At 47.5% G+C, this 27,729-nt stretch overlaps 1 protein-coding gene across 4 annotated transcripts in view; it reads right to left on the reverse strand.

The window, feature by feature from the left end:
• Positions 1-500: 500 nt before the first annotated feature.
• Positions 501-27,729, reverse strand: part of TC2N (tandem C2 domains, nuclear) — an 83,893-nt gene continuing 56,664 nt past the window's right edge. For all 4 annotated transcript variants that reach the window (XM_068254590.1, XM_068254591.1, XM_068254589.1 and 1 more), the window contains exons 8-12: positions 27,117-27,233; positions 24,543-24,734; positions 15,133-15,247; positions 13,509-13,708; positions 501-1,785 (exon numbers count right to left, since the gene is read on the reverse strand). In XM_068254590.1, coding sequence (XP_068110691.1) covers positions 1,672-1,785; positions 13,509-13,708; positions 15,133-15,247; positions 24,543-24,734; positions 27,117-27,233 — 738 coding nt within the window. In that variant the 3' untranslated portion in view covers positions 501-1,671. The remainder of the gene's footprint in view (positions 1,786-13,508; positions 13,709-15,132; positions 15,248-24,542; positions 24,735-27,116; positions 27,234-27,729) is intronic.

The following is a 27,729-nucleotide window of genomic DNA, read 5'->3' on the forward strand; positions in this document are numbered from 1 at the left end:
TGTTCACTCTGTTGTTGAGTCGATAGTTCCACAAATGACACCGAACGGGTACCTGCCAACCACTACGTGGCACCCAAACCTTGTATTTCACTGGCTGGCCGATGTAATTGGTTACTCACGGTGAATTCACCTACTTCACAGTGGAGTTTTCAAAAGCTTCTGATCACAGGGCATATACAGTATTTGATGCATAGACAACCTGTATTTTATATTGCATGCCTTATACATAGATATTATTTTGTTATTATTTATTGTAAAATATTGCACTCTTTAATACCCCTCCTCTTTGATACCAGAGAGCTTGTAGGGAGATCCATTTTACTGCTGCTTATGGATGCATTGTGCTGTGTAATTTGTGCATTCAACAAATTGGTTTGATTTCTTTTGATTTGACAATTTTCGTGTGTGTGTGTGTGTGTTCTGGATAGCAGTGAGGGAAGGAGCTGCTTGGAGGAACCCACAGTTCTGGATAGCGGGGGGGGGGGGGGGGGGGGGGGGGGGTAAGGTGTCTGGTGAAACCTACAGTTTTGCATAGCAGTGAGGGATGGAGATGTCTGGAGGAACCCACAGTTCTGGATAGCAGTGAGGATAGATGTCTGGAGGAATTTGGCGGCTCTAAATAGCATTGAGGGAAGGAGATGTTTGGAGGAGCCCACATCTCTGGATACCAGAGAGGGAGAGAGAAGTCTGGAGTAACCCACAGTCCTACATATCAGTAAGGAGACGAGATGTTTTGAGGACCCCACAGCTCTGGATAGCTTTGAAGCTAGGAGATGTCTGGAGGATCTCACAGTACTACTGTAGATAGCAGCGAGGGAAGGAGATGTTTGGAGGAACCCTCAGTTCTGGGTAGCAGTGAGAGAAGATGTTTGTAGCACCCCACAGCTACGGAGAGCAGTAGGGGGAGGAGATGTCTGGAGGAATCCACAGTCCTGGATAGGGATAAGTGGGGGAGCCCGGGGAGGAGGATGTTTGGAGGACCCCACAGCTCTGGATAACAGTTAAGGGTAGAAGATTTCTGGAGGGCCCCACAGTTCTGGATAGCAGTGAGGTGAGGAGAAGTCTGGAGGAACCTACGACTCTGGATAGCAGTGAGGTGAGGAGATGTCTGCAGGACCCCACAGCTCCGTATAGTAGTGAGCTGAGGAGAAGATTGGCGGAACCCTTAGCTCCGTATAGCATTTAGGTAAGGAGAAGTCTGGAGGAACCCACATCTCTGGATATCAGTGAGGTGAGAAGATGTCTGCAGGAACCCGGCACTTCTAAACAGTCTCATCAAGCTTTAAGGTTACCTTTTTCATTCTATCATCCTATATTCAACACAAACTATAGACTTGGAGGTTTCCTTTAATTGACACAGTCCTGAAACAAGAGAAGCAACCACATATCTTGGCTGAATAATTTAGAAAGTCTTGCTGTAAAATGAGGTAATCCACAAAGTCTTGTTATTTGGCTGTATGTCTGTAAGTTACTAGAGATCCTCCTGTATAGATGTCCCAGGCCCAGCAGTGATTTTAAACCCCCTATACACAAGTCTTCAGGCACAATGGAGTCCAGCTTGGCTTCCTTATATCCAGGCTCTTCTGCTGACAGCAGGGGGGGTATGACCTTACTTGTAATCTCTGAAGGGGAAGATTGTCTCTTATAGAAGTCTAGAGCTTGTTTCACCCCTTAACTAGAGGCGTTTAACTTGTGCCAAATAGTGACCACTTTTTCCGGGTGACTGATCGTGTCTGTCCATTGTTCTGCTGCTCCAATGCTGTTACTATCGCCGCTGATCCACACCTGAAAACAAGCACAACAGAGCTGTGGTTATCACATAACTGTAATATTACAAAGGGTCGCTGGATTCTGTGGAACACTAAACAACGGATAATCGACATTAAGCCGGGGATTGTAATGAAGTCATCAAGTAAAGCGTCTTATATGTCAAATAAAGGATGTCCCAAATTTGAGAACACCTGCTGATACGGACCACTGACCCGCCACGATGTCGGGGACTCCCTGCATTGTCCCCCAGTGTTCTCATCTATTCCCTATGTATAATTATAAGCAGTGGCAGAGCGGCTCACCTAATCCAGCGGCGATCAGAGACTTCTCTTTTTCACCGTTCCCCTATTACCGGCTTCTGGTGATCGCATCATCATCAGAAGCCAGCACTAGGGGAGCCGTGAGGGAGAGGTCTCTTATTGCTGCGGGTTTCAATGGATGAGGTGAGCCACGCTGCTTATAACTATACATGGGGAACAGAGAAGAACAAATGTGTTTACAAAGCAAGCTAGATATGACAGTGCAGTTTTTAGTACAGACTGGGGAGGAGGGCCGACAATGCATGCACCATTTGAGGCAGGAGAATAAAAAGAGTAAGGGAGGAAATTACATCAGGATTGGCTTCAGTCAGAGTCAGTAAAGATGGAAAATGCCTGGAACAGTTTTCTCTTTATTTACTATATACAAATGAACTGAAATCAAAATGTGGACAGTACAGTACATATGCCTTGTAAGTAGAACAAGTATTTATCTACTTATATATATATGGGTTTTTTTTTTCCTGGGACAGCAAAAGTGAAATTGAATTTCATATAAGCATAAAGCTTTTTTTTTTTTTCAGTTTGTACAAAACAGATTATAGTCTATGGAGAAGATAACCAGACTGAAATGTAATGACATTTGGGGAGTATTCCTATTTCACGTATTCTTGAGTGCTTTCATGTTTTCAGCCCCCCCTCTGTTGTGGGACCCCGGTATTGTTGTCAGCAGGGTTTGGCCCTGCCATTCATCCCCCGCAGGTTATATACATGTCATTCCTGAGCCATGGCCTCATAAAGGAGTTCTCCGCAGCTGCTTCCAGCACAGACACACCTGCTACTCTCCGTCCATCCTGTGTTGATTTACTTTTCCCCCGAACGGCGCGGGATAGTTGGCCACTTCTCAAGAATAGGAGCGCCGGCCGCCCGCCCGCCCAGCCACGTCTGCCGGATTGAGTTTGTTACACAGAGGAGTCAGTGTTCGGGACGATGAAAAGCGTCTCTGTTACTTCTCCGGAGGACAAAACACAAGATTACCCCTCTCATATTGTCCTCCTCCGGCCCTTTTATAGTCCAAATGACACAGCGTCCCCCTCTGGATCCCGTTCCAAGGGCCTCGGATTACACCGTATGAGAATTCCCAGCAACAGATGTGTATCAGACGTGCAGTAATGGTCTGCCAGAGAGAGATCGGCTCAAACTGTTATGTATAAAGGGGGATTGTTACTGAATGACCAGGCAGATGAGGACGAGAGATGCCAGGCTTCTCCGACTGCCCCGAAATGAGGACTTAATGCCTTATTTGTCATGGATGTGATGACATATAAATAGCCCTGTACTGATGTGCTGAAATGGAAATTACATTAGTTTATAAGGAGCTTTTTTTTCTACAAAAGTTCTCAATGTGAAGTTTACTTTATAAAGTACTCTGAGGCCCCACTTTATTAATAATCCCTAATCCTAACATTTGTTTAGTGCTTTTCTCCTGTTGGACTCAAAGCGATCAAGAGCTGCGGCCACTAAGGGCGCGCTCAAGGCGCCACCCTGCACTGTTAGGAAGTCTTGCCCAAGGACTTTACTGAATAGGTACTGACTCTAGCCAGGATTCAAACCCTGGTCTCCCATCTCAAAGGCAGAGCCCTTAACCAGTACACTATCCAGCCACTGTACTCTGAAGCCCCTGATTTTTTTCCATTTTTGCAAAATCGCCGCGCACCATGATACCCAGCATATGCTGCTTGTTTATCTTTGGGTAGACATGTAGGTGTAGTGCCTTTTTGAGTCCCCCAAGGGGTTAAATGAACTTAGGACTTGTTTTATGATGTCACTGGTCAGGTGACCAGGAAGAAGCGTACTGAGACTGGGTGTAGTATACATACAAACGTATTGACTCCCTGTGATTCCTTTGATGCACGTACACCTGATGAAGGGGGTCACCCCAAAACATGTTGTGTAACTGCTGAGATTTGATAAACGCACAATTAAAAAGCCTATTCAGAGCCTCCTTCTTATCCATATACTGTACGTTGAAAGTTGTGTGGAGTGGTGACCCACAGGATGAACATGCACTGGCTACTTGGACCTGACCAGTCTCAAGGCATAAGGTTCTCACCTTCATGTCTGTTTGGGTTCGCTGCACATCTAATGTAAGTCATTTGACATGCATTGTACGAATTTTCGCATGCAAATTTTCTGCAGAAAAAAAAACTACAGCCTACAGGCCTATTTCCACTAGTGGCGAATCGCGCCCGTTTTTCACACACGATTTCAATAGGCTGCATTCAGATTGCATGCAGGCAAAGGAAAATGATGCATGCTGCAGTGTTCCGCAGCGCACATCTGAATCCTCATAGCCACGCATGGCACGGCAAAGGGATACGGGTGCAAAGTCTCATTACGGTGGCATAGTGGTTAGTGCCCTCGCCTTGCAGCAGGGGCATAACAATAGACCCTGCAAGGGATGCCTCCGCAGGGGGGCCCAGAAGCCACAGGGGGCCCGTGGGGGGAAAAGTTTGAGAGACTGACAGCTAAGGGCATGGAGTGAAAAAACGTAGTCTGCTCTCACACCATTGTTATATTGACTGCATGTGTCCACCACACAGATAAGGACTCATACACACTTTGGAATTTGTATACTGTCCCTGCTCCCTAGGGTTCGTAAAAAACATCTGACTCACACTGCAGCTAAGTTCTGATGTCTCTATGTACAACCTAAAAAACAAAAGAGTCACATTTTGAAAAAAAAGTTGTAGACTTTCCCTTTTCAGCAATGACTTCAAAAGGATTCCTAGATTCTTATCACGCACAGGCTAATGACCTTATGGCCTCTAATTACTTTTATAACACAATGGAGTGGAGATTGATGTCTTACTGTTGCTGCTTCATTGAGAGCTTGTTGTCTCAATGAATTCCAAGATCCCGTAATAAGAGTATCAATCAGTGACATTCTGAATGTTTTGGCAAAGTTACAGTGATACTATATCTTATGTTCAGCATGTCATTGTTGTTCCTCCATATAGCATGTGCTCTCATGTAGTAAAATAATACGGCTGTGTGTATGTATGTACTGGGAGCAGAGCTGCAATGAGGGACTTGTCAGCTGCAAGGGGCTGGAGGAAGCCCCGGGTAAGTAGATCTGGGGGTACCATAGATTGCCTGATTTTTCCTTTAAGTCTAGGTGTTTTTATCTGCATGGAGAAAACACATTGGTCCTCAGTTTTCTTGTGCAGAAAGCAAGAGGGTTGGGTGTCCCCATCCAAAGTTTCGCAGGGGGGCCCAGTGATGTCTAGTTACGCCCCTGCCTTGCAGTGCTGGTTTGGATCCCAGCCAGGGCACTATCTGCATGGAGTTTGGTTGTTCTCCCGCACAGAATCCAGGCTCAGTTAGGACACTGACATAAACGCACTCATGCAAATCAATCTGTCATGAATGACTATTATCCCTAGAGCTAAGCTAAAAGCCAGGGTCTTCCTTACATAAGAATAGGAATGATCAATGATTTTATGCAGACATATTGAGTTTGAAAATGGACCAATCAATGTAAACCAGGTATAAATTGATTTGCCCATTTTGGAGCTGCATATATTTGCATAAAAAAATTGCATACATTTACATCAACTTGGAAACATTTGCATCTCATTTATCATCCGTACACAAGATTACGTGCTAAATACATGCTAAATGGCCACAAGGTGGCATTGTGCAGTTTGTTAATGTCCCTATTCAGTGTTACAGTATGCGCTGTGACACTCTACTCTATTGATGAGGATGGTCCTGCTGTGTTTCTGTTATTAAAAGGTGATGCTCAGGTAAAGCTACCTTCCTCCTCCCCTAGTAAGTTTACCATGAGCAGAGAAGGAGGAACCTGAGATGATTACACTTCTTCTCACCCACCCCAGAATGCTCAAATAGGTGGAGTTAAATGACAACCAAAGTAAAAGACACTCCTAATTAGGGACGATCACAGATATGCACATTCTTACGAGTTGTTGCAAATTTATGCACATTTTTATGCAAATGTATGCAGTTTGAAAGTGGACCAATCAATTTAAACCCAGATTTAACCACTTGCCGACCGCACACTCATACCGTGCGGCGGCAAAGTGGTAGCTGGAGGACCAGCGACGCACATCTGCGTCGCAAGGTGCCTCCCTAATTAATCAGGAAAGGCCGCTCGCGCGAGCGGCCGTTTCCTGTTAGATCATGGAGCGGGTCTCCGTGAATAGCCTGCGAGCCGCTAATCGCGGCTCGCAGACTAAATGTAAACGCAGGAGACGTTTGTCTCCTTTGTTTACATTGAACGGCGCTGCTGCTACAGCAGCGGCGTAAGGCAGATCGGCGATCCCTGACCAATCAGCGGCGGGGATCGCCGCCATGTGACAGGGGACGTCCTGTCACAGGCTGCACAGGACGGATAGCGTCCTGTGCAGCCCCGATCACCAGGGGGGAGTGGGAGGAGAGGGAGGAGGGGAATTTCGCCGTGGAGGGGGGCTTTGAGGTGCCCCCCCCGCAACACCCAGGCAGGCAGGAGCGATCAGACCCCCCCTGCACACCATCCCCATAGGGGGGGGGGGAAAGGGGGGCGATCTGATCGCTCTGCCTGCAACCTGATCTGTGCTGAGGGCTGCAGAGCCCACCCAGCACAGATCATAAAAAAACACGCTGGTCCTTAAGGGGGGGTAAAGGCTGAGTCCTCAAGTGGTTAAATTGATTGGTCCTTTTTTCAAGCTGAATATATTTGAATAATTTTGGAAGTATTTGCATCTCATTGATCATCCCTACTCTTAATGACCTGATACAGAAGGGTTTTGCAAAAAGGCACACAGATAATTCGAAATGCATTTCGGGTTCTTTTCCGTTAGCCGGGCGCAACCACTAGGTGGCGATAAAACTCCAGCGATCACTGGCAGCAGAGTTACATATTTCCCTACTATCCGTGGCGGCCTGGAGGGGGAATAGTAATTAATGCCACCTAGTGGTTGTGCCTGGCTAACGAAGTAGTACCGCATTTTGGATTCTGCAAAAAAGGCACTCAGGGCTGGAACCCACAGGAGCGCTTTTGGCAGCGTTTTGGCAGCACTGCGATACGCTAGCAGTTTGCCAAAACGCTGGGCTAATGTTAATGGATGGGGCAACTTCCACAGGAGCGTTTGCGTTTCTCAGAAACGCAAACGCAGGACATGCAGCATTTTGGGAGCGTTAGCGCTTCAATGTAAAGTATTGAACCGCTAGCGGAAACGCTCAGCAAAACCTAAACTGAGCGGTTTTGCTAGCGTTTTGCGGTTCAGCACACTGTAACAAAATGAAAAATAATTCACAGGACCAATCAGGATAAAAACGCAAAACGCAAAACGCTAGGCACCCGCTGGGGAAAAAAATACAATGTTGCAAAACACGACCAAAAACGTGCATGAATCCGCTTGCAAACCGCTCAGACAAAACGCTAGCGGTTGCGTTTTGCGTTTGCGGTTTTCAGTGGGTTCCAGGCCTAAGGCATGATTTAATTCAGATAATAGGTGCTCTTAAACCTGCTGCAGGAAGTACAGAGCGGCCGGTGGCGGTGCAGAGAAAACAGACGAGACCTCCAGCACCTGGACCCCGGAGGAGATGTGTGCTGCCTGTAATACTTGCCCATAAGCTCCATAATGCTGCAGATGGGGGGGTTGAGCACACATGCTGCTGGGGGCCCAAGGAAAAGAAGGGAGGCTAGAAGTCGGGGCCCCCTTCCTGCACCCTCACAGCTCTGGGCCCCGAGGCTGGAGACAGTGGCGTAGCTATGCACTCTATACATAGCAATTGATATGGTGCACCAAAACCTGCCAAGGACTGCCACAGTGTCAGAGTTGCCAGAAGGGGATGGGAAACAGTGTTCTTAAAGGGAACCTAAACTGAGAAGGATATGGATTTTTCCTTTTAAAAAAAAACAAGTTGCCTGACTTTCCTGCTGATCCTGTGTCTCTATTACTTTAAGCCACAGCCCCTCAACAAGCATGTAGATCAGCTGCTCTGACTGAAGTCAGACTGGATTAGCTGCATGCTTGTTTCAGGTGTGTGATTCAGCCACTACTGCAGCCAAAGAGATCAGCGGGACTGCCAGGCAACTGGTATTGTTTAAAAGGCAACATCCATGTCCCTCTTAGTTAAGGTTCCCTTTAAGGGTTACTACGATTCAAAGCGTCTATAGAAGTAATTATTACATTATTATTAACACAGGGCCAATAGAGAGCTAATACTGTGATAGAGGGTGGACCCTTCGGGGCCCCTCTGGCCCAAGGGCCCCAATGCGGATGCTACCTCTGCACCCCCTATTGCTACGCCCCTGGCTGGAGCCTATCCAGCCTGTGTGGATGGTAGGGGAGCGACTGTGCATAAACCTTTGCACACTCTTATTTAACTTTAATTGTTGCAAGCTTATTTTTTTTTCAATTTCCTGATTGGCATACATCTCAGCTTTCCACCCTGAAATCACTTCTCCATCTGCGACTGTTGCTCTCAGAAGAAGTCACCTGCATGCATGCGGATCCGTCACAGCCCGCACAATGCTCCGATATCCCCCCAGCTGGATCCGGTTACCTGTCATTGTCACTGGAGTAAAGTAATCTGCGTCGTTACACTGGTGGCTTAGCCCGAACATGTATTTAAGTGGCACAATGGATGAATGGGTTACATTTAAGGGAGTGAAAGCCATCTACCCCGTGGTGTAATTCATACAAGTGACATTTCCACCCGCTGGAAAATCTGTCTATTTAGGGGAATTGTAAGGCGATCCTCTGGGTTCTATAGCGGAGCGCTCTGTGTCCTCTGCATGAAAGAGAGTTCTGTTGTCAGCGGGGTGGTGGGAAGCCTGTGGACTTACCTGCTAGTGTCATCTATAGAGGAACTCTACCTGCCTATCATATTACAATATACAATAAGCAGCTGCATTTAGGTGTATTCACCTCCCTGCTCCACATCAACCCACTAATAGTCCTTTACCATAACACTGAAAGCAAATCTGAAACGAAAAGAAAAAAAAAATTAAAATATAACGAGGCTTCGGGAGGCTTCAGAGCTGTTTGGGAACCGGAGCGATAAGCATAATCAACAAATAACGATTTCGCTAAATTTCGCGTACGTTTTCGCAATTACGCTCATACGTAGTTCCGATTTGCAAATTCAATTGATTTCGTGTAGTCATTTGTAATTTCGCATAATTTCTTGCCGACTTTAGCAGTGATTAGCAAAGTCCCCATACATGCTACTGACACCAATATTGCTACATTGGTTAAGGAAAATCGTGGGTACAAGTCACAAAAAATAATTTTGCAAAAAGACCTTGTAGTTTTTGAGAAACTCGATTTTAAAAATGCAAGTAAAAATGGTTTTTAAACTTAGAAAAATGACAGTTTAAAAACCATTTTCTTTGCATTTTTTTAAATCGATTTTCTCAAAAACTACAAGGTCTTTTTGAAAAATGTGTGACTTATACCCACTATTCTGCTTAAAGAGACACTGAAGCGAAAAAAAATATATGATATAATGAATTGGTTGTGTACTATGAATAATTACTAGAAGATTAGCAGCAAAGAAAATATTCTCATATTTTTATTTTCAGGTATATAGTGTTTTTTCTAACATTGCATCACTCCATAATATGTGCAGATTACACAACACTCAGCATTCAAAATTAGTCTGTCAGAGCAGTCTGTGAAGTAATGAACTCTCCTCTGGCAGAGGAAAAGTAAACAGTTCAATTACAGTTGAGATAATAAAAGTCAGATAACAGCCCTCTCCACGACTAAGTTAGTCGGAGAGCTTAATAGCTTTTTTGCATAGAGATAACTGGAGTTTCTCAACTCTTCCTGTACTGGAAACAATTAGACTGATGTATCTGATCTTAATGTTTTTTTTCTTAGCTGTACTACACATACAAATCATAATATCATCATTTTTTTTTCGCTTCAGTGTCTCTTTAACATATGTAGCAATTTTGGTAGCAATAGCCTGTATGGAGGCATTGCTATTAACCTCTAAAGTCGGCACAAAATTTCGCGAAATTTTGAAATACTACTATTACATACGAAATGAATTACAATTTTCTCTGAAATTTCGCATTACGATTTCGATGTGAAATTTCAACCCACCACTGCAGGCCGCTCCATACTGTGCATGCGCAAGCGCGCCCTCTTGCATGGGCAGTACAGAGCCGCCCATCTTCAGAAGCACTCGGGCCCCTGAAGACTGCCGAAGCCTCCTGCAGCGGGAGATTTGAACAGGGTGGAATGGGGACCGGTAGAGAGAGGGAAGGCTCTATAGGCTCTATAGGACCCAGAGCCTTCCCTCTCCTTAGATAAGCATCTGTTTTTGTTTTTTTAATATCGCTTCAGACTTGCTTTAGGAGCCTGTGGATCATCTTTGGTGGGGCGCACATCTCCTCGCCAGTGTTCTATGGCTGAGGGTCATTGTAGGCGGCGTCGCCAGATGGTGTTTGGTGTGGCCTCCGTAGTCACTTCTTTTTAGTGTAACTAAATGTTTGGTTCTGCAATATGTTTACGACGCCATTTGAAAGAGTTCATTTGGTATTGTCTAGACAGGCCTGCTTTGGCCATTTTACTCCACCTTAGCAGTCCATATGATCATTAAGAGGATTGTATGTTATTTGGGGTGTGGTATAGGTTTGGACACGATTTACTTGACAGGGTGGTAAACATGCCCTTCTCATGACCCCGTCTGTACAAGATTTATGGCCAGACAGCAGGTGCAGTTCCAGAGTGCATCCTTCATTCTGTGAGCATCTCAGCTGGTTTCTGTTTGATGACTCTAAGTGATCCGGTCAGTCTGACCTTCCCGTTTGTCTGCCTCCTCCCCCGACCTATGGGCTAATTCTTGACTATCTCAGACATCCACCTGTACTCCTTCCAGTCACTGCTTCTGTCTGAGATAGTTGTTGACTATCTCAGACATCCACCTGTACTCCTTCCAGTCACTGCTTCTGCTGTGCGGGCAGACACTTCCTGTTTCGGTGACAGGAGCTGACAGGCTGGAGACGCGAGTGATTCTTCGCGTTCCTGGCCACAATAGCGCCATCTATGCTGCTATAGCATACATCATATACCATTTAGCAGCATAGAGGGTGCTAATGTGTCTGGGAACGCGAAGAATCACTCACGTCCCCAGCCTGTCAGCTCCTGTCACCGAAACAGGAAGTGGCTGCCGGCGGGGCCAGGAGGATCGGAGGGAGACGGCGAGGGCACCGGACAGCTACAGGGGGCTATTGGAAGCCCTATGTGAGTAAAACTCATTTTTTTTGTTTGACTTGAGTGTCCCTTTAAGATGGAATGGGGTTCTAGGCAAGGTAAGTTTGGGACCCCTTGTGATCCTTTGCGTAAGCTGAAGTGAAGAGGGGTCAAAGAAGGTGGCAAGTGGCCCTTTGACTTTCACTTGGCCCAAGCACCTGCCTAGGTTGCCTGGCCCTTGGTCTTTCTGTCACCACAGGCGCGATCCTGGAGGTATCAGTGCACCGCTGTGCATCTGGCGTAGTCTAAAGCCAGCCTAACGGTGCCCATTAACTGTGCATTGTTTATTGAATGCTGTTATTTTCTATAAGACCATTCAAAAAAAAAAAAAAAAAAGATTGTATTTTATAGATTTGCAGCATTAAAGAATACAACTTGCGATCGTATCTATGAAAAGTCCACCCTGACCACTGGTTATCCCACCAGAACCACAAGGTTTCCAAACCCTCACACCAATGGCTGTTCCGGTGGCCAGTAATGTAAAGTGTGTGTAAATGGCTTTAGGGACAGGGCCCTCTCTCCTATTGTATCTTGGATTTGCTATACCTCCCTCCAGTATCTATTTTCTTACCCCATCAATTTGTACATCATGCAAGACTTGCTATACCAGCATGTGTTATCCGTACCAGCCCTGCTGATGTCATTTACCATTCATTTGTATGGAGCCAAGGACAGGGTTGGTTACATTTACGGGCCCCAGGACAAAAGTAACCTTTCCTCCAGCAGCAAGGTCACCCCCCCCCCCACGGCCTCCGAACCCCTCCCAAGAACACCCCCAACTTTATTGTGCTCCCCGAAATCCCTGCAAATATTTTTGTTAGCATATTAACTCAACTGTTCCAGCTGGTGCACTGCTCCCTTAGTCTGTGGGCTCCTGTCTTCATCCTCGTGGGGACACATCTTCTCAGTGACCTGGTGCATGTTATTATACAGTATAAATGTAGGGATGGTCGGAAATACCAATTTCCGATTCCGCGGTAAATCCGCATTCCGCCATTGCCAATTACCGATTTCGCTTTCCGCTACCAATTTCCGCATTCCAATGCGGAATTTACGCCGGAAATCACGGAAATTCCGCCCGACTTTAACATTGATTTTCTCAAAAACTGTAAGGTCTTTTTGAAAACTTTTTTTGCATCTTGTTCAGAAGATTCTGTGTAATAAACCCTGAAAATTTGGTGTTTCTAGGACTTACGGGGGCTTTGCTATTAACCACTAAAGTCGGCGGATTTTTACTGTAATGTAAATGCAGAAAATAGGCAGATGCAAATTTTCTGCATTTTACATTACAGTAAAAATCCTCCGACTTTAGCGGTTAATAGCAAAGCCCCCGTAAGTCCTAGAAACACCAAATGTTCAGGGTTTATTAAACCGAATCTTGTGAACAAGAGGCAAAAAAAAGTTTTCAAAAAGACCTTATAGTTTTTGAGAAAAATCGATGTTAAAGTCGGGAGGAATGTCCACGATTTCCGTCGGAAATTTCCGCAATTTCTGGCGGAAATCCGCCTAACTCACTTGCATTACCGATTTACGCATTCCGATGCGGAAATGCAATTTCCGATCGGAATTTCGGAAATTGCATTTCCGCGGAATCCAAATGAGCATCCCTAATGACAAGCACCAGGTCACTGAGAAGGTATGGCCACTCTAATGGAAGAGTGCACCGGCAAGGACAGGTGAGTTACTATGCTGCCCAACTTTGCAGGGACCTTAGAGACCACAAGTAGTGTTGGGCGAACACCTGGATGTTCGGGTTCGGGCCGAACAGGCCGAACATGGGCCAGATGTTCGGCATGTTCGGCCCGAACCCCGAACTCAATGCAAGTCAATGGGGACCCGAACATGCCGGTTCAGCGGTAGTACCCTTGTGGTACTTCCGCCCTTTCTCTGACCTCACGTCCTCTACGTGATGACGCATACGAGGGTACGCGTGACGTGTGTTCGGCAGAACCCGAACAGTGGCGAACACTGTTCGCCCAACACTAACCACAAGTCTGGCAGAGATCTGGACAATCCCTGCACTAAAGGGTCCTGCGGCAATTGCCTAGTTTGCCCCTATGATAGTGCTGCTCCTGGCCATGAAATATGCTGGCACTGTATAAATAAATAAATAATAACAAAACAGAGAGAGCATTGGAAGAGAACTTGTTGTGCTGAATATTTTTCCGCAATACTCCTATAAAACAAACGAGGAGTCAGCCAGTACCTGCCCAATGAAGTGTTTCCTTCTGACGGAACTGCGGCTGTAGAGTTTGATCAGGAAGTTGATGCCTTGCTCCTTCTGTGTGACCGGGAACAGCATGCTCTCCCCCCAGTTCACCTCGCCATTCGAGGGCTTCAGCGTTCGCGTCTTCTTTTTGAACAGGAGCCCCTCCGTGCTGAACATTTCAGCCTTGACGTAGAAACCTGACGGGAAGGGAGAACAGACGGAGGAGGTTACCATTCCGTGGGTCAAGGCGCATCTTAGGTGGACAAAGAAGGAATAAAAAGGATCAATGTGATGCTAATTATTCCAGCTTGAATACAGGCCAATCAAAATCAGCAAAAAAGTGCACGTCATTGGCTTAATTCCAGGCTGCACACAATTTACATTATTTTTGTAAACACTTCCTGTTTTTACAGCCTAGGCTAGAGCTGCATTCTGGGTAACAAAGTCAGTCTCTAGGACAAAGTACCACTATATCACTTCTTCTTTATTACATCCAATTCTGCATCCTTCCACGTATATCTCCTGCCATGCTAGTAAAAGCTAGTGTTGGTGTTGGCTGATTGCCTTCCTTCCCAGACTCTCGGGTATTAGATTATAAGCCTCTTTAAAGGACAAGGGTAACCTATTAAAACAAACAAAAAGTTAGATACTCACCTTAGAGGAGGGAAGACTCTGGATCGCTTAGAGCCTTCCAGTTCCTCTTTGCGTCAACTCATTCCACCACTGGGTCCCTGTTCAAATCTCCCGCTGGCTGCGTCTTGGGGTCTCCTCTGAAGTATTTGGGTCCCCCGAGTACCCGAGTACTTCCATGGCCTTCCAAGAAGGCCTGAAAGCTTCTTTGGCATTAAAGGGGAACTGTAGAGAGAGGTGTATGGAGGCTGCCATATTTATTTCCATTTCAGCTATACCAGTTACCTGGCTACCCTGCTGATCCTCTGCCTCTAATACTTTCAGCCATAGGCCCTGAACAAGCATGCAGCAGATCAGGTTTTTCTGACAACTTTTGACAGATATGACAGGTTTAGCTGCATACTTGTTTCTGGTGTGATTCAGCCACTACTTCTGCCAAATAGATCAGCAGGGCTGCCAGGCAACTGGTATTGCTGAAAAGGAAATAAATATGACAGCCTCCATATACCTCTCACTACAGTTCTCCTTTAAACAGCAGGAGAACAGAGGGGCCAGCAGGATAAAAGTACATAACATTTTTAAAAATAGGAGAAGCAGTGGTGGACTTACCTACTCCCAAGGATACCAGTTACACGTGGTGACATGTTAAACAGAGAAATTTATTTCAATACTCCACACAAACTTGCAGCGCGTTTCGCAGGCGTGACCCCGCTTCATCAGGCAATAAAAGTGAGAAAACAACTAATAGCATCCAGGTCCGGGTAAAGCGCCTCTGACACTGAGGTAAAGCGCCTCTGAGGGCACACGTACCGTACATACGAAGAGGGTGAGACAGAGGGCACACATACTGTACATACTAAGATAGTGAAAAAGGGAGAGACACTGGGCACACGTACAGTACATACTTAGGGAGGGGGAGGCAGAGGGCATATGTACTGTACATATGTACTTAGGGAGAGGGAGAGGCAGAGGGAACACACATGGTACATACTTAGAGACAGCGGCGTTAGCGAGCTTGGTAGGTTCTGAGCTTTGAGAATCTGGATTTGGATGCGGCTGTTTATTGCTTGGAAACACGTCCCAACGAGGATCTCTGCTTGGCAAACCTGAAACGGCAGACATACGACAAGGATCACTTAATGCAGCCAGGTAGCAATAGTACCAAAATGAAATGTCAAAGAAATCATTATTTATATACATAAGAGATCAGCCAGAAGGTAGAGCCAGGGGCGTAGCAATAGGGGGTGCAGCGGTAGCGACCGCATCGGGGCCCTTGGGCCAGAGGGGCCCCGAAGGGCCCTCCCTCAACTACAGTATTAGTTCTCTATTGGTCCTGTGCTCATAATAATCACTTCTATATATACATTGAGTAGTGCTAAACATTAACAAGCTCTTCCCCATCCCCTTCTTGCACCTCTGACACTGTAGTTGCCATTGGCAGGTTTTGGTGCGCCGTATCAATTGCTATGTATAGAGTGCCTGGGGGGCCCCATTGTAAAACTCGCATCGGGGCCCACAGCTCCTTAGCTACGCCACTGGGTAGAGCTTTAATCTTTGCACTGGTATACAGACACACCAAATCATTATGTGTAATGCCCCACTGCAGTCCATCATGAATGCGGCAGCCAGAATGATCTACTCCTCCCATCGCTCCACCAGGGCGGCTCCCCTCCGAGAATCCCTCCACTGGCTTCCTATCCAGTCCAGAATCAGATTATAATACTGTGTCTGACCTACAAATCTGTCCACAAAATCTGTCCAACCGAATCATCTGTTTTCGGCGCGCAGCTCAGAGAGCCAAGCGCCGAAACTGGGCGCCCCATAGCAGCAATGCTATGCTGCGCGTAGCACGTAGCAGGAATTCGGGCTCTGGCGGCTGCCAGACCACAATTACATATACAATACAATAGCATTTAATGCCGCCTCGGAGTTTAGTGGCAGCGGTGAGAGCCGTCATTCGGCTCTCACTGCGCCGAACTGAGCAGCGCCGAATTAATATGCACCCTGTCCAACCTACATTTCCGATCTTACTCAGAGGTACACACCTAGCTGCTCACTCTGCTTCTCGAATGAACTTTGCCTAACCGCCCCCCCCCCCCACATCACCCAGTCCCATGCACGCCTCCAGGACTTCTCAAGAGCTGCTCCAACACTATGGAACTCCCTACCTCCACCCATTAGGGCAGCCCCCTCCTTCAACATCTTCAAGAAGGCCCTCAAAACTCACCTATTTACTCTGGCCTACCACCCCTCACAATTGCTCTAAACCCACAACAGAACTCTGGTCCCTACCTTTCGTGTCTGTACCTCTCCTTCTAGATTGTAAGCCTTTGGGCAGGGTCCTCCTCCTTTTGCGTCCTACCTGATCTTGCACCTCCATTACTGTGCACCCATGCTATGCATTTGAGTGAACCTAACTTGCCTAATCTCTATGCTCCTATCCAGTGGCTGATGAAGCATTACCTTGTACTCATACTGTGCAGCGTGATCTGGTTTTTCATGTATTCCTGTATTAGTATAGTGTTCCTAATAAAGGGAGGCTCTACTCAGTATTAGTATAGTGTTCCCAATAAAGGGAAGCCCTGCCCAGTATTAGTATAGTGTTCCTAATAAAGGGAGGCTCTACCCAGTATTAGTATAGTGTTCCTAATAAAGGGAGGCTCTACTCAGTATTAGTATAGTGTTCCCAATAAAGGGAAGCCCTGCCCAGTATTAGTATAGTGTTCCTAATAAAGGGAGGCTCTACCCAGTATTAGTATAGTGTTCCTAATAAAGGGAGCCCCCTACCCAGTATTAGTATAGTGTTCCTAATAAAGGGAGACCCTGCCCAGTATTAGTATAGTGTTTCTAATAAAGGGAAGCCCTACCCAGTATTAGTATAGTGTTCCTAATAAAGGGAGGCTCTACTCAGTATTAGTATAGTGTTCCCAATAAAGGGAAGCCCTGCCCAGTATTAGTATAGTGTTCCTAATAAAGGGAGGCTCTACCCAGTATTAGTATAGTGTTCCTAATAAAGGGAAGCCCTACCCAGTATTAGTAGTGTTCCCAATAAAGGGAAGCCCTGCCCAGTATTAGTATAGTGTTCCTAATAAAGGGAGGCTCTACCCAGTATTAGTATAGTGTTCCTAAAAAAGGGAGGCCCTGTCCAGTATTAGTATAGTGTTCCTAATAAAGGGAGGCCCTGTCCAGTATTAGTATAGTGTTCCTAATAAAGGGAGGCCCTACCCAGTATTAGTATAGTGTTCCCAATAAAGGGAGGCCCTACCCAGTATTAGTATAGTGTTCCTAAAAAAGGGAGGCCCTGTCCAGTATTAGTATAGTGTTCCTAATAAAGGGAAGCCCTACCCAGTATTAGTATAGTGTTCCTAATAAAGGGAGGCTCTACCCAGTATTAGTATAGTGTTCCCAATAAAGGGAGGCCCTACCCAGTATTAGTATAGTGTTCCTAATAAAGGGAGACCCTGCCCAGTATTAGTATAGTGTTCCTAATAAAGGGGGGCTCTACCCAGTATTAGTATAGTGTTCCTAATAAAGGGAGGCTCTACCCAGTATTAGTATAGTGTTCCTAATAAAGGGAGGCTCTACCCAGTATTAGTATAGTATTTCTAATAAAGGGCGATCCTGCCCAGTATTAGTTTAGTGTTCCTAATAAGGTTGTCCTTCTATTCCCATCCCCGCTGGCATCTTTTCTCCATTCCTAGCGGGACGACCATTATTAAGGGGGGGGGGAGGAATCCTCGGAGTCCATACAGAATGTACTTTCGGATTTATTGAGTTAGCGCTCTGTTGACATTTACTTAGTGCTGGAGATAAGGTAAGTGTCTGTGAAAGGTCAGACATGCAGGACAATACAGAGAGCAAACAATTATATGTCCATTAACTCAGTGTTGCGTTTGTGTATAATATTCCAGCACGATACTGCCTGTTCCTTCTAGTTCCATAAAACACGCACATGTGTGGACTTATGCAAACACCTGTCTGTACCAAACAACACACCTACCATGGGAATAAGAGTGTGTACACACATCCCGGAGACACTTCACAGTTTCGGCCCCTATAATAATGTGTGTGTTGCAATGGCGTCACAGTAGATACGCAGAGCGCTGCGCTGTCACAGATATCTGATTCACATCCGAAAAGAAAAACGCATCTGCACGCCCTTCAAATATCTATAGATCTGTTGCTATGGGGAAAGGAGGACGGATGACGTTGCTACGCATGATGGGTTAGCGGTGAGCGGAGTAAGAAGAGATACAATGTGCTCGGGTATGCTGGATCTTAACCACTTAACGACCGCCTAACGCCGACAGGCGTCAGCAGGTCGAAGTGGTGTTTCCATGGAAACGTTCCATGTCAGTTCACGGAGGGTGTCTCCGTGAACAGCCTGCGAACCTCCGATCGCGGCTCGCAGGCTAAATGTAAACACGCGGGGCAGAAATCCCCGGTGTTTACATCAATACTGCACAGCAGCGCCGTAAAGGAGATCGGCGATCCCCGGCTTCTGATTGACCAGGTATCGCCAGGATTCTGATAGGCTAAAGCCTATTAGAGGCGGCGCAGGATGGATCGCCGTCCTGTGCCGCCCATGGGAAGGAGGGGAGGGAGGGAAAGGGACGGAGGGCACAATAGCGCTGCGGAGGGGGGCTTTGAGGAGCCCCCCCGCAAAACCCAAACACCCGGCGGCGATCAGACCCCCCCCAGCAGGACATCCCCCTAGTGGGGAAAAAAGGGGAGGGAAGTCTGATCGCCATGCTGCCAACACGATCTGTGCTAGGGGCTGAAGAGCCCACCCAGCACAGCACAGGGAAAAATCCCCTGGTCGTTAAGTGGTTAAGCAAGCTCGGGGCAAACTGGCTTGTTCAAACCTTGGGCGTTTTGCTTTTTTTTTTTTTTAGCGCCGCCAATTTTTAAAACCGCCTTCAAAGCGCTTATGCAATGATTCCTTTGGGATAGTTCATATCCGTGCGGTGCGTCCGCTTTCCGCTCAGCAAAGCACTGCATGTACCATTTTCGGGGCGATTTTGCTACAATGGAAGGTATAGGAAAAGCGCAACACACTCACAAATCACTTTATATAGCTATTGCGTTCATGCGTTTATGAATTAATACATTGTATTTATTCTTTTCCGGGTCAAAAAGTTCACTTCCTGACTTGCGTCAAGAAGTGAAAAAACAAATCGCTCTGCAAAAGCTTTTTGAAAAAGCGTTTAACACAAAATTGTAGCGTGCAATGGAGCGCCAGGAGGGGGGGGAAAAAGGCCCAAAAAAATCTAAAATCACCGGCGTCAGCGATTTAGATTTTAGATGTGAACAAAGCCTTGGAGCTGTTTCACATTGTGCACGATTCTGCACCGAAAGCGCTGCGCTTGCTTATCGCTGACAACTAATAAAATGTCACTTACCACTGAGTAAATTGGTGCAAATGGAAATATCACTAATACAGTAGTACATACCCATTGCTCAGTGTGCTCAGTGCTGCAGCCATTGGTTGGTAATGGAAGTCTCTAAACCTTCTCATATCAAAAGTAAGCTATACAAAGTAGTGCTTTTCCAAACAGCAGGCGACAGTGGATATGGTTATAAAGCATGCTGGCTGCAGCAGCTCGCTCTGCAAAGACTGAGGGTCTCAGGGGCGTCCCTCACCCCCCTTGGCTATGAGTCAAAAATGTAGGTCCGACTTGAGAGTATATATGGTACACATTCATATGAATGTAACAAACTCAGGCAGCTAAGGAAGACACATCTCTCAACATAATGCACCAGATAAGATAATATAAATAATCAGGTACACAGCTGCAGCTTTTCAACAAAACATCACTGTGATTACAATCTAAGAATGAGGCTTTAAATGCTCATAATAAAAAAACAAAACAAAAGCTGACCAAAGGTCTCTGAGGAACCTCCAGACAGGATTTTGTCTAGTCATTAAAGTAATAAGCTAAAATAAGAGTAATGGTAGGAAATGGTGGCGCATAAGCGTTTAAAAATTTCACGCGTCTACGCCCAGCGCGTTAACCTGCGTTATTTGTGGGTGTATGCCTGGAGATTCAGACATGTTTTGTCGGAAATGCATGTTAACTGATACTAATGCATTTAAATGCTTATAAACTAACATTAACACGTTTTCCCTGCATGTAAACCGCCCAAAACTGCACCAAACTTAAAGGAACTTTGTGTGAGGGCTGGTGCAGACCAAGAGCGCTTCTGAGCGCTTTTTAAAATGCTTGAGCTTCAAAAAGCGCTTGGCTAATGTATATGAATGGGATGGAGCACACCAGAGCAATGTGCTTTTTTCCCCCAGGGGTTTCTTATTCTCCTGCAGAGTACCTACACATCACTCCCTGCAGGAAGTAGTAAGAGTAAGCGACTGGAGACTGAACATGGTGTCGGCAGTGATCTTGGCATTGAGCCTGGAAGGTGAGTCTTTACTTCACCACTCCCACTGCCACGCATTGCTACAATGGAGGGGGGGACCCGAGGTAAGGGAGGGAGGAGTCAGGCCACCCTCCCGGCGGCGGAGTCCCAGTGTGTCGCGGCTCCCCTCTCTACTGGGGCACCTATACCTGGCTGATATATACTGGGGGCACCTATACCTGGCTGAGCTATATGTGGGCACCTATACCTGGCTGAGCTATATGTGGGCACCTATACCTGGCTGATATATACTGGGGGCACCTATACCTGGCTGAGCTACACTGGGGGCACCTATACCTGGCTGAGCTATATGTGGGCACCTATAACTGGCTGAGCTATATGTGGGCACCTATACCTGGCTAAGCTATACTGGGGGCACCTATACCTGGCTGAGCTATATGTGGGCACCTATACCTGGCTGAGCTATATGTGGGCACCTATATTTGGCTGAGCTATACTGGGGGCACCTATACCTGGCTGAGCTACACTGGGGGCACCTATATCTGGCTGAGCTATATGTGGGCACCTATACCTGGCTGAGCTATATGTGGGCACCTATACCTGGCTAAGCTATACTGGGGGCACCTATACCTGGATGAGCTATATGTGGGCACCTATACCTGGTGATGTATACTGGGGGCACCTATACCTGGCTGAGCTATATGTGGGCACCTATACCTGGCTGAGCTATATGTGGGCACCTATACCTGGCTGAGCTATATGTGGGCACCTATACCTGGCTAAGCTGTACTGGGGGCACCTATACCTGGCTGAGCTATATGTGGGCACCTATACCTGGCTGAGCTATAGTGGGGGCACCTATACCTGGCTGAGCTATATGTGGGCACCTATATCTGGCTGAGCTATACTGGGGGCACCTATACCTGGCTGAGCTATACGTGGGCACCTATACCTGGCTGAGCTATATGTTGGCACCTATACCTGGCTGAGCTATATGTGGGCACCTATACCTGGCTGAGCTATATGTGGGCACCTATACCTGGCTGAGCTATATGTGGGCACCTATACCTGGCTGAGCTATACTGGGGGCACCTATACCTGGCTGAGCTATATGTGGGCACCTGTATCTGGCTGAGCTATACTGGGGGCACCTATACCTGGCTGAGCTATATGTGGGCACCTATATCTGGCTGAGCTATACTGGGGGCACCTATACCTGGCTGAGCTATATGTGGGCACCTATACCTGGCTGAGCTATACTGGGGGCACCTATACCTGGCTGAGCTATATGTGGGCACGTATATCGGGCTGAGCTATACTGGGGGAACCTATACCTGGCTGAGCTATATGTGGGCACCTATACCTGGCTGAGCTATACTGGGGGCACCTATACCTGGCTGAGCTATATGTGGGCACCTATATTTGGCTGAGCTATACTGGGGGCACCTATACCTGGCTGAGCTACACTGGGGGCACCTATATCTGGCTGAGCTATATGTGGGCACCTATACCTGGCTAAGCTATACTGGGGGCACCTATACCTGGCTGAGCTATATGTGGGCACCTATACCTGGCTAAGCTGTACTGGGGGCACCTATACCTGGCTGAGCTATATGTGGGCACCTATACCTGGCTGAGCTATATGTGGGCACCTATACCTGGCTGAGCTATATGTGGGCACCTATACCTGGCTGAGCTATATGTGGGCACCTATACCTGGCTGAGCTATACTGGGGGCACCTATACCTGGCTGAGCTATATGTGGGCACCTATACCTGGCTGAGCTATATGTGGGCACCTATACCTGGCTAAGCTGTACTGGGGGCACCTATACCTGGCTGAGCTATATGTGGGCACCTATACCTGGCTGAGCTATACTGGGGGCACCTATACCTGGCTGAGCTATATGTGGGCACCTATACCTGGCTGAGCTATATGTGGGCACCTATACCTGGCTGAGCTATATGTGGGCACCTATACCTGGCTAAGCTGTACTGGGGGCACCTATACCTGGCTGAGCTATATGTGGGCACCTATACCTGGCTGAGCTATACTGGGGGCACCTATACCTGGCTGAGCTATATGTGGGCACCTATATCTGGCTGAGCTATACTGGGGGCACCTATACCTGGCTGAGCTATACGTGGGCACCTATACCTGGCTGAGCTATATGTTGGCACCTATACCTGGCTGAGCTATATGTGGGCACCTATACCTGGCTGAGCTATATGTGGGCACCTATACCTGGCTGAGCTATACTGGGGGCACCTATACCTGGTTGAGCTATATGTGGGCACCTATACCTGGCTAAGCTATACTGGGGGCACCTATACGTCCTGGCTGAGCTATATGTGGGCACCTATATCTGGCTGAGCTATATGTGGGCACCTATACCTGGCTGAGCTATATGTGGGCACCTATACCTGGCTGAGCTATATGTGGGCACCTATACCTGGCTGAGCTATATGTGGGCACCTATACCTGGCTGAGCTATACTGGGGGCACCTATACCTGGCTGAGCTATATGTGGGCACCTATACCTGGCTGAGCTATATGTGGGCACCTATACCTGGCTAAGCTGTACTGGGGGCACCTATACCTGGCTGAGCTATATGTGGGCACCTATACCTGGCTGAGCTATACTGGGGGCACCTATACCTGGCTGAGCTATATGTGGGCACCTATACCTGGCTGAGCTATATGTGGGCACCTATACCTGGCTGAGCTATATGTGGGCACCTATACCTGGCTAAGCTATACTGGGGGCACCTATACCTGGCTGAGCTATACTGGGGGCACCTATACCTGGCTGAGCTATATGTGGGCACCTATATCTGGCTGAGCTATACTGGGGGCACCTATACCTGGCTGAGCTATACGTGGGCACCTATACCTGGCTGAGCTATATGTTGGCACCTATACCTGGCTGAGCTATATGTGGGCACCTATACCTGGCTGAGCTATATGTGGGCACCTATATCTGGCTTTGCTATACTGGGGGAACCTATACCTGGCTGAGCTATATGTGGGCACCTATACCTGGCTGAGCTATACTGGGGGCACCTATACCTGGCTGAGCTATATGTGGGCACCTATATTTGGCTGAGCTATACTGGGGGCACCTATACCTGGCTGAGCTACACTGGGGGCACCTATACCTGGCTGAGCTATATGTGGGCACCTATACCTGGCTGAGCTATATGTGGGCACCTATACCTGGCTAAGCTATACTGGGGCACCTATACCTGGCTGAGCTATATGTGGGCACCTATACCTGGCTAAGCTATACTGGGGGCACCTATACCTGGTTGAGCTATATGTGGGCACCTATACCTGGCTAAGCTATACTGGGGGCACCTATACGTCCTGGCTGAGCTATATGTGGGCACCTATATCTGGCTGAGCTATATGTGGGCACCTATACCTGGCTAAGCTATACTGGGGGCACCTATAGCTGGCTGAGCTATATGTGGGCACCTATACCTGGCTAAGCTATACTGGGGGCACCTATACCTGGCTGAGCTATATGTGGGCACCTATACCTGGCTGAGCTATACTGGGGGCACCTATACCTGGCTGAGCTATACTGGGGGCACCTATACCTGGCTGAGCTATATGTGGGCACCTATATCTGGCTGAGCTATATGTGGGCACCTATACCTGGCTGAGCTATATGTGGGCACCTATATCTGGCTGCGCTATACTGGGGGCACCTATACCTGGCTGAGCTATATGTGGGCACCTATACCTGGCTAAGCTATACTGGGGGCACCTATACCTGGCTGAGCTATATGTGGGCACCTATATCTGGCTAAGCTATACGAGGGCACCTATACCTGGCTGAGCTATATGTGGGCACCTATACCTGGCTAAGCTATACTGGGGGCACCTATACCTGGCTGAGCTATATGTGGGCACCTATATCTGGCTAAGCTATACGAGGGCAAGTGAAAAAAATAGTCCCCTTTCACCTGCTGCCTCCTAATTGCCACCGGCCCCAATTTGGTCTGGACTGATCTTTCTCACCGATACTTTGGAAGATGGAGCAACGTCTAGCCAGTGGTCGGTCTCCTCTTCGCCCAGGTCCCGCAGAGATATGGAACACTTGCTGATGGTTCTCTTCCGCGGTGTCGCTGTGGTGACCTTGAAAAGCAGCCGGGCGTTCTGTAGGGTTTGTAACTTAATGGCAAACACAAAAGTCTCCATGAATTCCATGTCCTGCAATCAAAGCATGAGAAACGGCGTGAAGAAGGAAGCTGGATTTGTATGTCAATCTAGAGGAGCAGGGACAAGATCTCATTGGTTGCTACGGATAACTGAAGAAAATTGCTCTGTATACCACATTAGTAATCAATGGCATAGCTAAGGAGCTGTGGGCCCTGATGCAAGTTTTATAATGGGGCCCCCCAAGCACTCTATACATAACAATTGATACGGCGCACCAAAACCTGCTAAGGACAACCACAGTGTCAGAGGTGCAAGAAGGGGATGGGGAACCGTTTGTTAATGATTACCACTATTCAAAGCATCAATAGAAGTGATTATTATGAGCACAGGAGCAAAAGAGAGCTAATACTGTAGTTGAGGGAGGGCCCTTTGGGGGCCCCTCTGGCCCAAGGGCCCCGATGCGGTCGCAACATCTGCAACCCCTATTGCTATGCCCGTTAGTAATTTTTTAATTTTTCACTTGAGAATTATCGGTTTGAAAATTATTGGTTTGAAATTTGTTTCGAGAACTATCATTTTGTAAATTATCGTTTTAAAATGTTTTGCTTTAGAAATGTATTGTTTTTTGAATTACGTTTGTGGTGGAGGAAGGGGGGTTTTGAGGTTAGGCATCAGGAAGGGGGGTTTAGGGTAAGGCATCAGGTAGGGTGGTTTTAGGGTTAGGCATCAGGAAGGGGGGTTTTAGGATTAGGCGTCAGGAAGGGGGGTCTTAGAGTTAGGCATCAGGAAGGGGGGTTTTAGGGTTAGGCACTGCCAGGGGGGTCTTAGGGTTAGGCATCGGTAGAGGGAGGTTTCTGTGTGAGAGTAGGGTTAGATTTAGTTATAGTAAAACATTGGTAATATATACCAGCGTTTTACGATCAGGAGGCCGCAATAGCAGCATAGGGGGCGATATTATGGCTGGGAATGCGGAAAATCACTCGCTTTCCCAGCCTGTCGGCCGGTGACGGCGAAACCGGAAGTCGTCGCCGGCGGGTCCAGGAGCATCAGAGCGGGGCTGCGAGGGCACCGATCGGCTGCAGGGGCTGAGGAAAGCCCCAGGTGAGTTAAACTCATTTTTGCCCCTTGACTTAAGTATCCCTTTAAAGTGTACCTGACATGGGACCAAATCAAAAATGTATACATACCTTTGGGCTTCCTCCTGACACCCCCCCCCCCCCACCCTGATCGCTCCCACGTCGTCCTAAGTCCCCACCTGGTTCATCCGCAACTGAACACGGTAAGTCGTCCAGTCTGGACCAATTAGCGCAAGCGCAGTCCAGCTCTCCCATCTAATTCAGAGCCCATGCTCCCTGGTGGCCTCTGAACTGTTTTATCAGCTCAACATGGAGCAGCCAGAAGGGAGAAGAGCAGGAGGGGGAAGCACCAGCCTGGTCTGTATTTACATAGCTTTACTCCGCTCTCATACACTGGTCGATTTGCCACCAGATCTATCAACAGACAGATCCCTCTCTGATCGAATCTGATCAGAGAGGGATCATATGGCTGCCTTTACTGCAAACAGATTGTGAATCGATTTCACTATGAAACCGATTCACCATCTGCTGAGCTGCCGCCTGTCCCCCCCCCCCCCCCCCCGGCATACATTACCTGAGGCTGGCTGCCTGGCGTGATGTCCCCGTCATGTGGCACCTCTGGCTCCAGCATCCGCATATAACTTACGCTATCACACCAGTGATAGCGTAAGAGCGCCCTCTATTTGTACTTACGCTGTTACTAGCGTGACTGCGGAAGTTATACGAGGATGCCAGAGGTGCCACATGACGGGAGCAGTGACGGACGGGATGCCCGAGAGCCAGCCTCAGGTAATGTATACCTGCGTCGAAAGGCCCCAAATCGTACGCCGCAAGCGACGCGCTCCCTACCCGCGGGCGATCGACGGTAATGTCCCACACGGCGCGATCGACGGACCGATTGATGTCAGGAGGAAATCGATCAGTCGGGTGCATTTAGCGCGAACTATTTGACAGCAGATTCGATCCCAGTGATCGAATCTGCTGTCGATCGGCGGGAAATCGGGCCAGTGTATGGCCAGCTTTAGCCTGGAGCTTGGTGTCACCCCTGGTGGTGACACCTGGGGCCATATGCAATTCACTTTTTCACGTTTTCTCCAAGGAGAAAATGTTTTAATCTTAAATTTAATATAACTTTTCAGCAACTCTGCAATTGAAAAAATACCAAAAGTAGGTGAAAATGTGCTGTTTCTCTTGTTTCCCATATGGAGGCACAGCCTTTTAGGACTGCTGCAGCCATGAGTAACTGATCTCTCGGAGCAGACATAAATATATGTAATTACACAGGTAATTATCCCATATGTCACATGAGAAGAGATCCCTGTACGTGGCCGCTGCTCTCTAATGACGCCTCACTCACCACAGAGGCCTCCTTGCTGGAACTCTTGAAGTGGACGGCTTTGGGGAGGGTGATGGTGCCTTTCAGGAAGATACTCGGAGTTTCCCCGCAGCCGGTCGGCCAACACAGATCTTTCAGCTGGAGAGGAACACAGACAGAGAAGCATGAGTCTCATTTTCTTTTGTAGCTCAATAGAAACCATGGAAATGAGTGGGAATCAATTAAAGTGGAGCTAAAGGCGTACATATAAAAAAAACGTGCCTGGCAAAACGGGAGATAGAGATCGCCACTAGTAGAATATCGGTCAAATTACAGATATTCTACCTAATTACACTAGTAAAATTTCAGCAATATATTGCCGATACTTTAACTTAACCCTGTTCTCACACAGAACCCTCTCTACCGATGGTGGTGCCTAACCTAACCCCCCCCCCCCCCCCCCTCTGAGGTGCCTAACCTTAATCCTCACCCTACCCTGCCTAACCTTATTCCCCCTCTTTCCCCCATGCATATAGTTACATAGTTACATAGTTATTTTGGTTGAAAAAAGACATACGTCCATCGAGTTCAACCAGTATAAAGTACAACACCAGCCTGCTCCCTCACATATCCCTGTTGATCCAGAGGAAGGCGA

The sequence above is a fragment of the Hyperolius riggenbachi genome, chromosome 9 (assembly GCF_040937935.1).
Source record: "Hyperolius riggenbachi isolate aHypRig1 chromosome 9, aHypRig1.pri, whole genome shotgun sequence".
NCBI classification, from domain to species: domain Eukaryota; kingdom Metazoa; phylum Chordata; class Amphibia; order Anura; family Hyperoliidae; genus Hyperolius; species Hyperolius riggenbachi.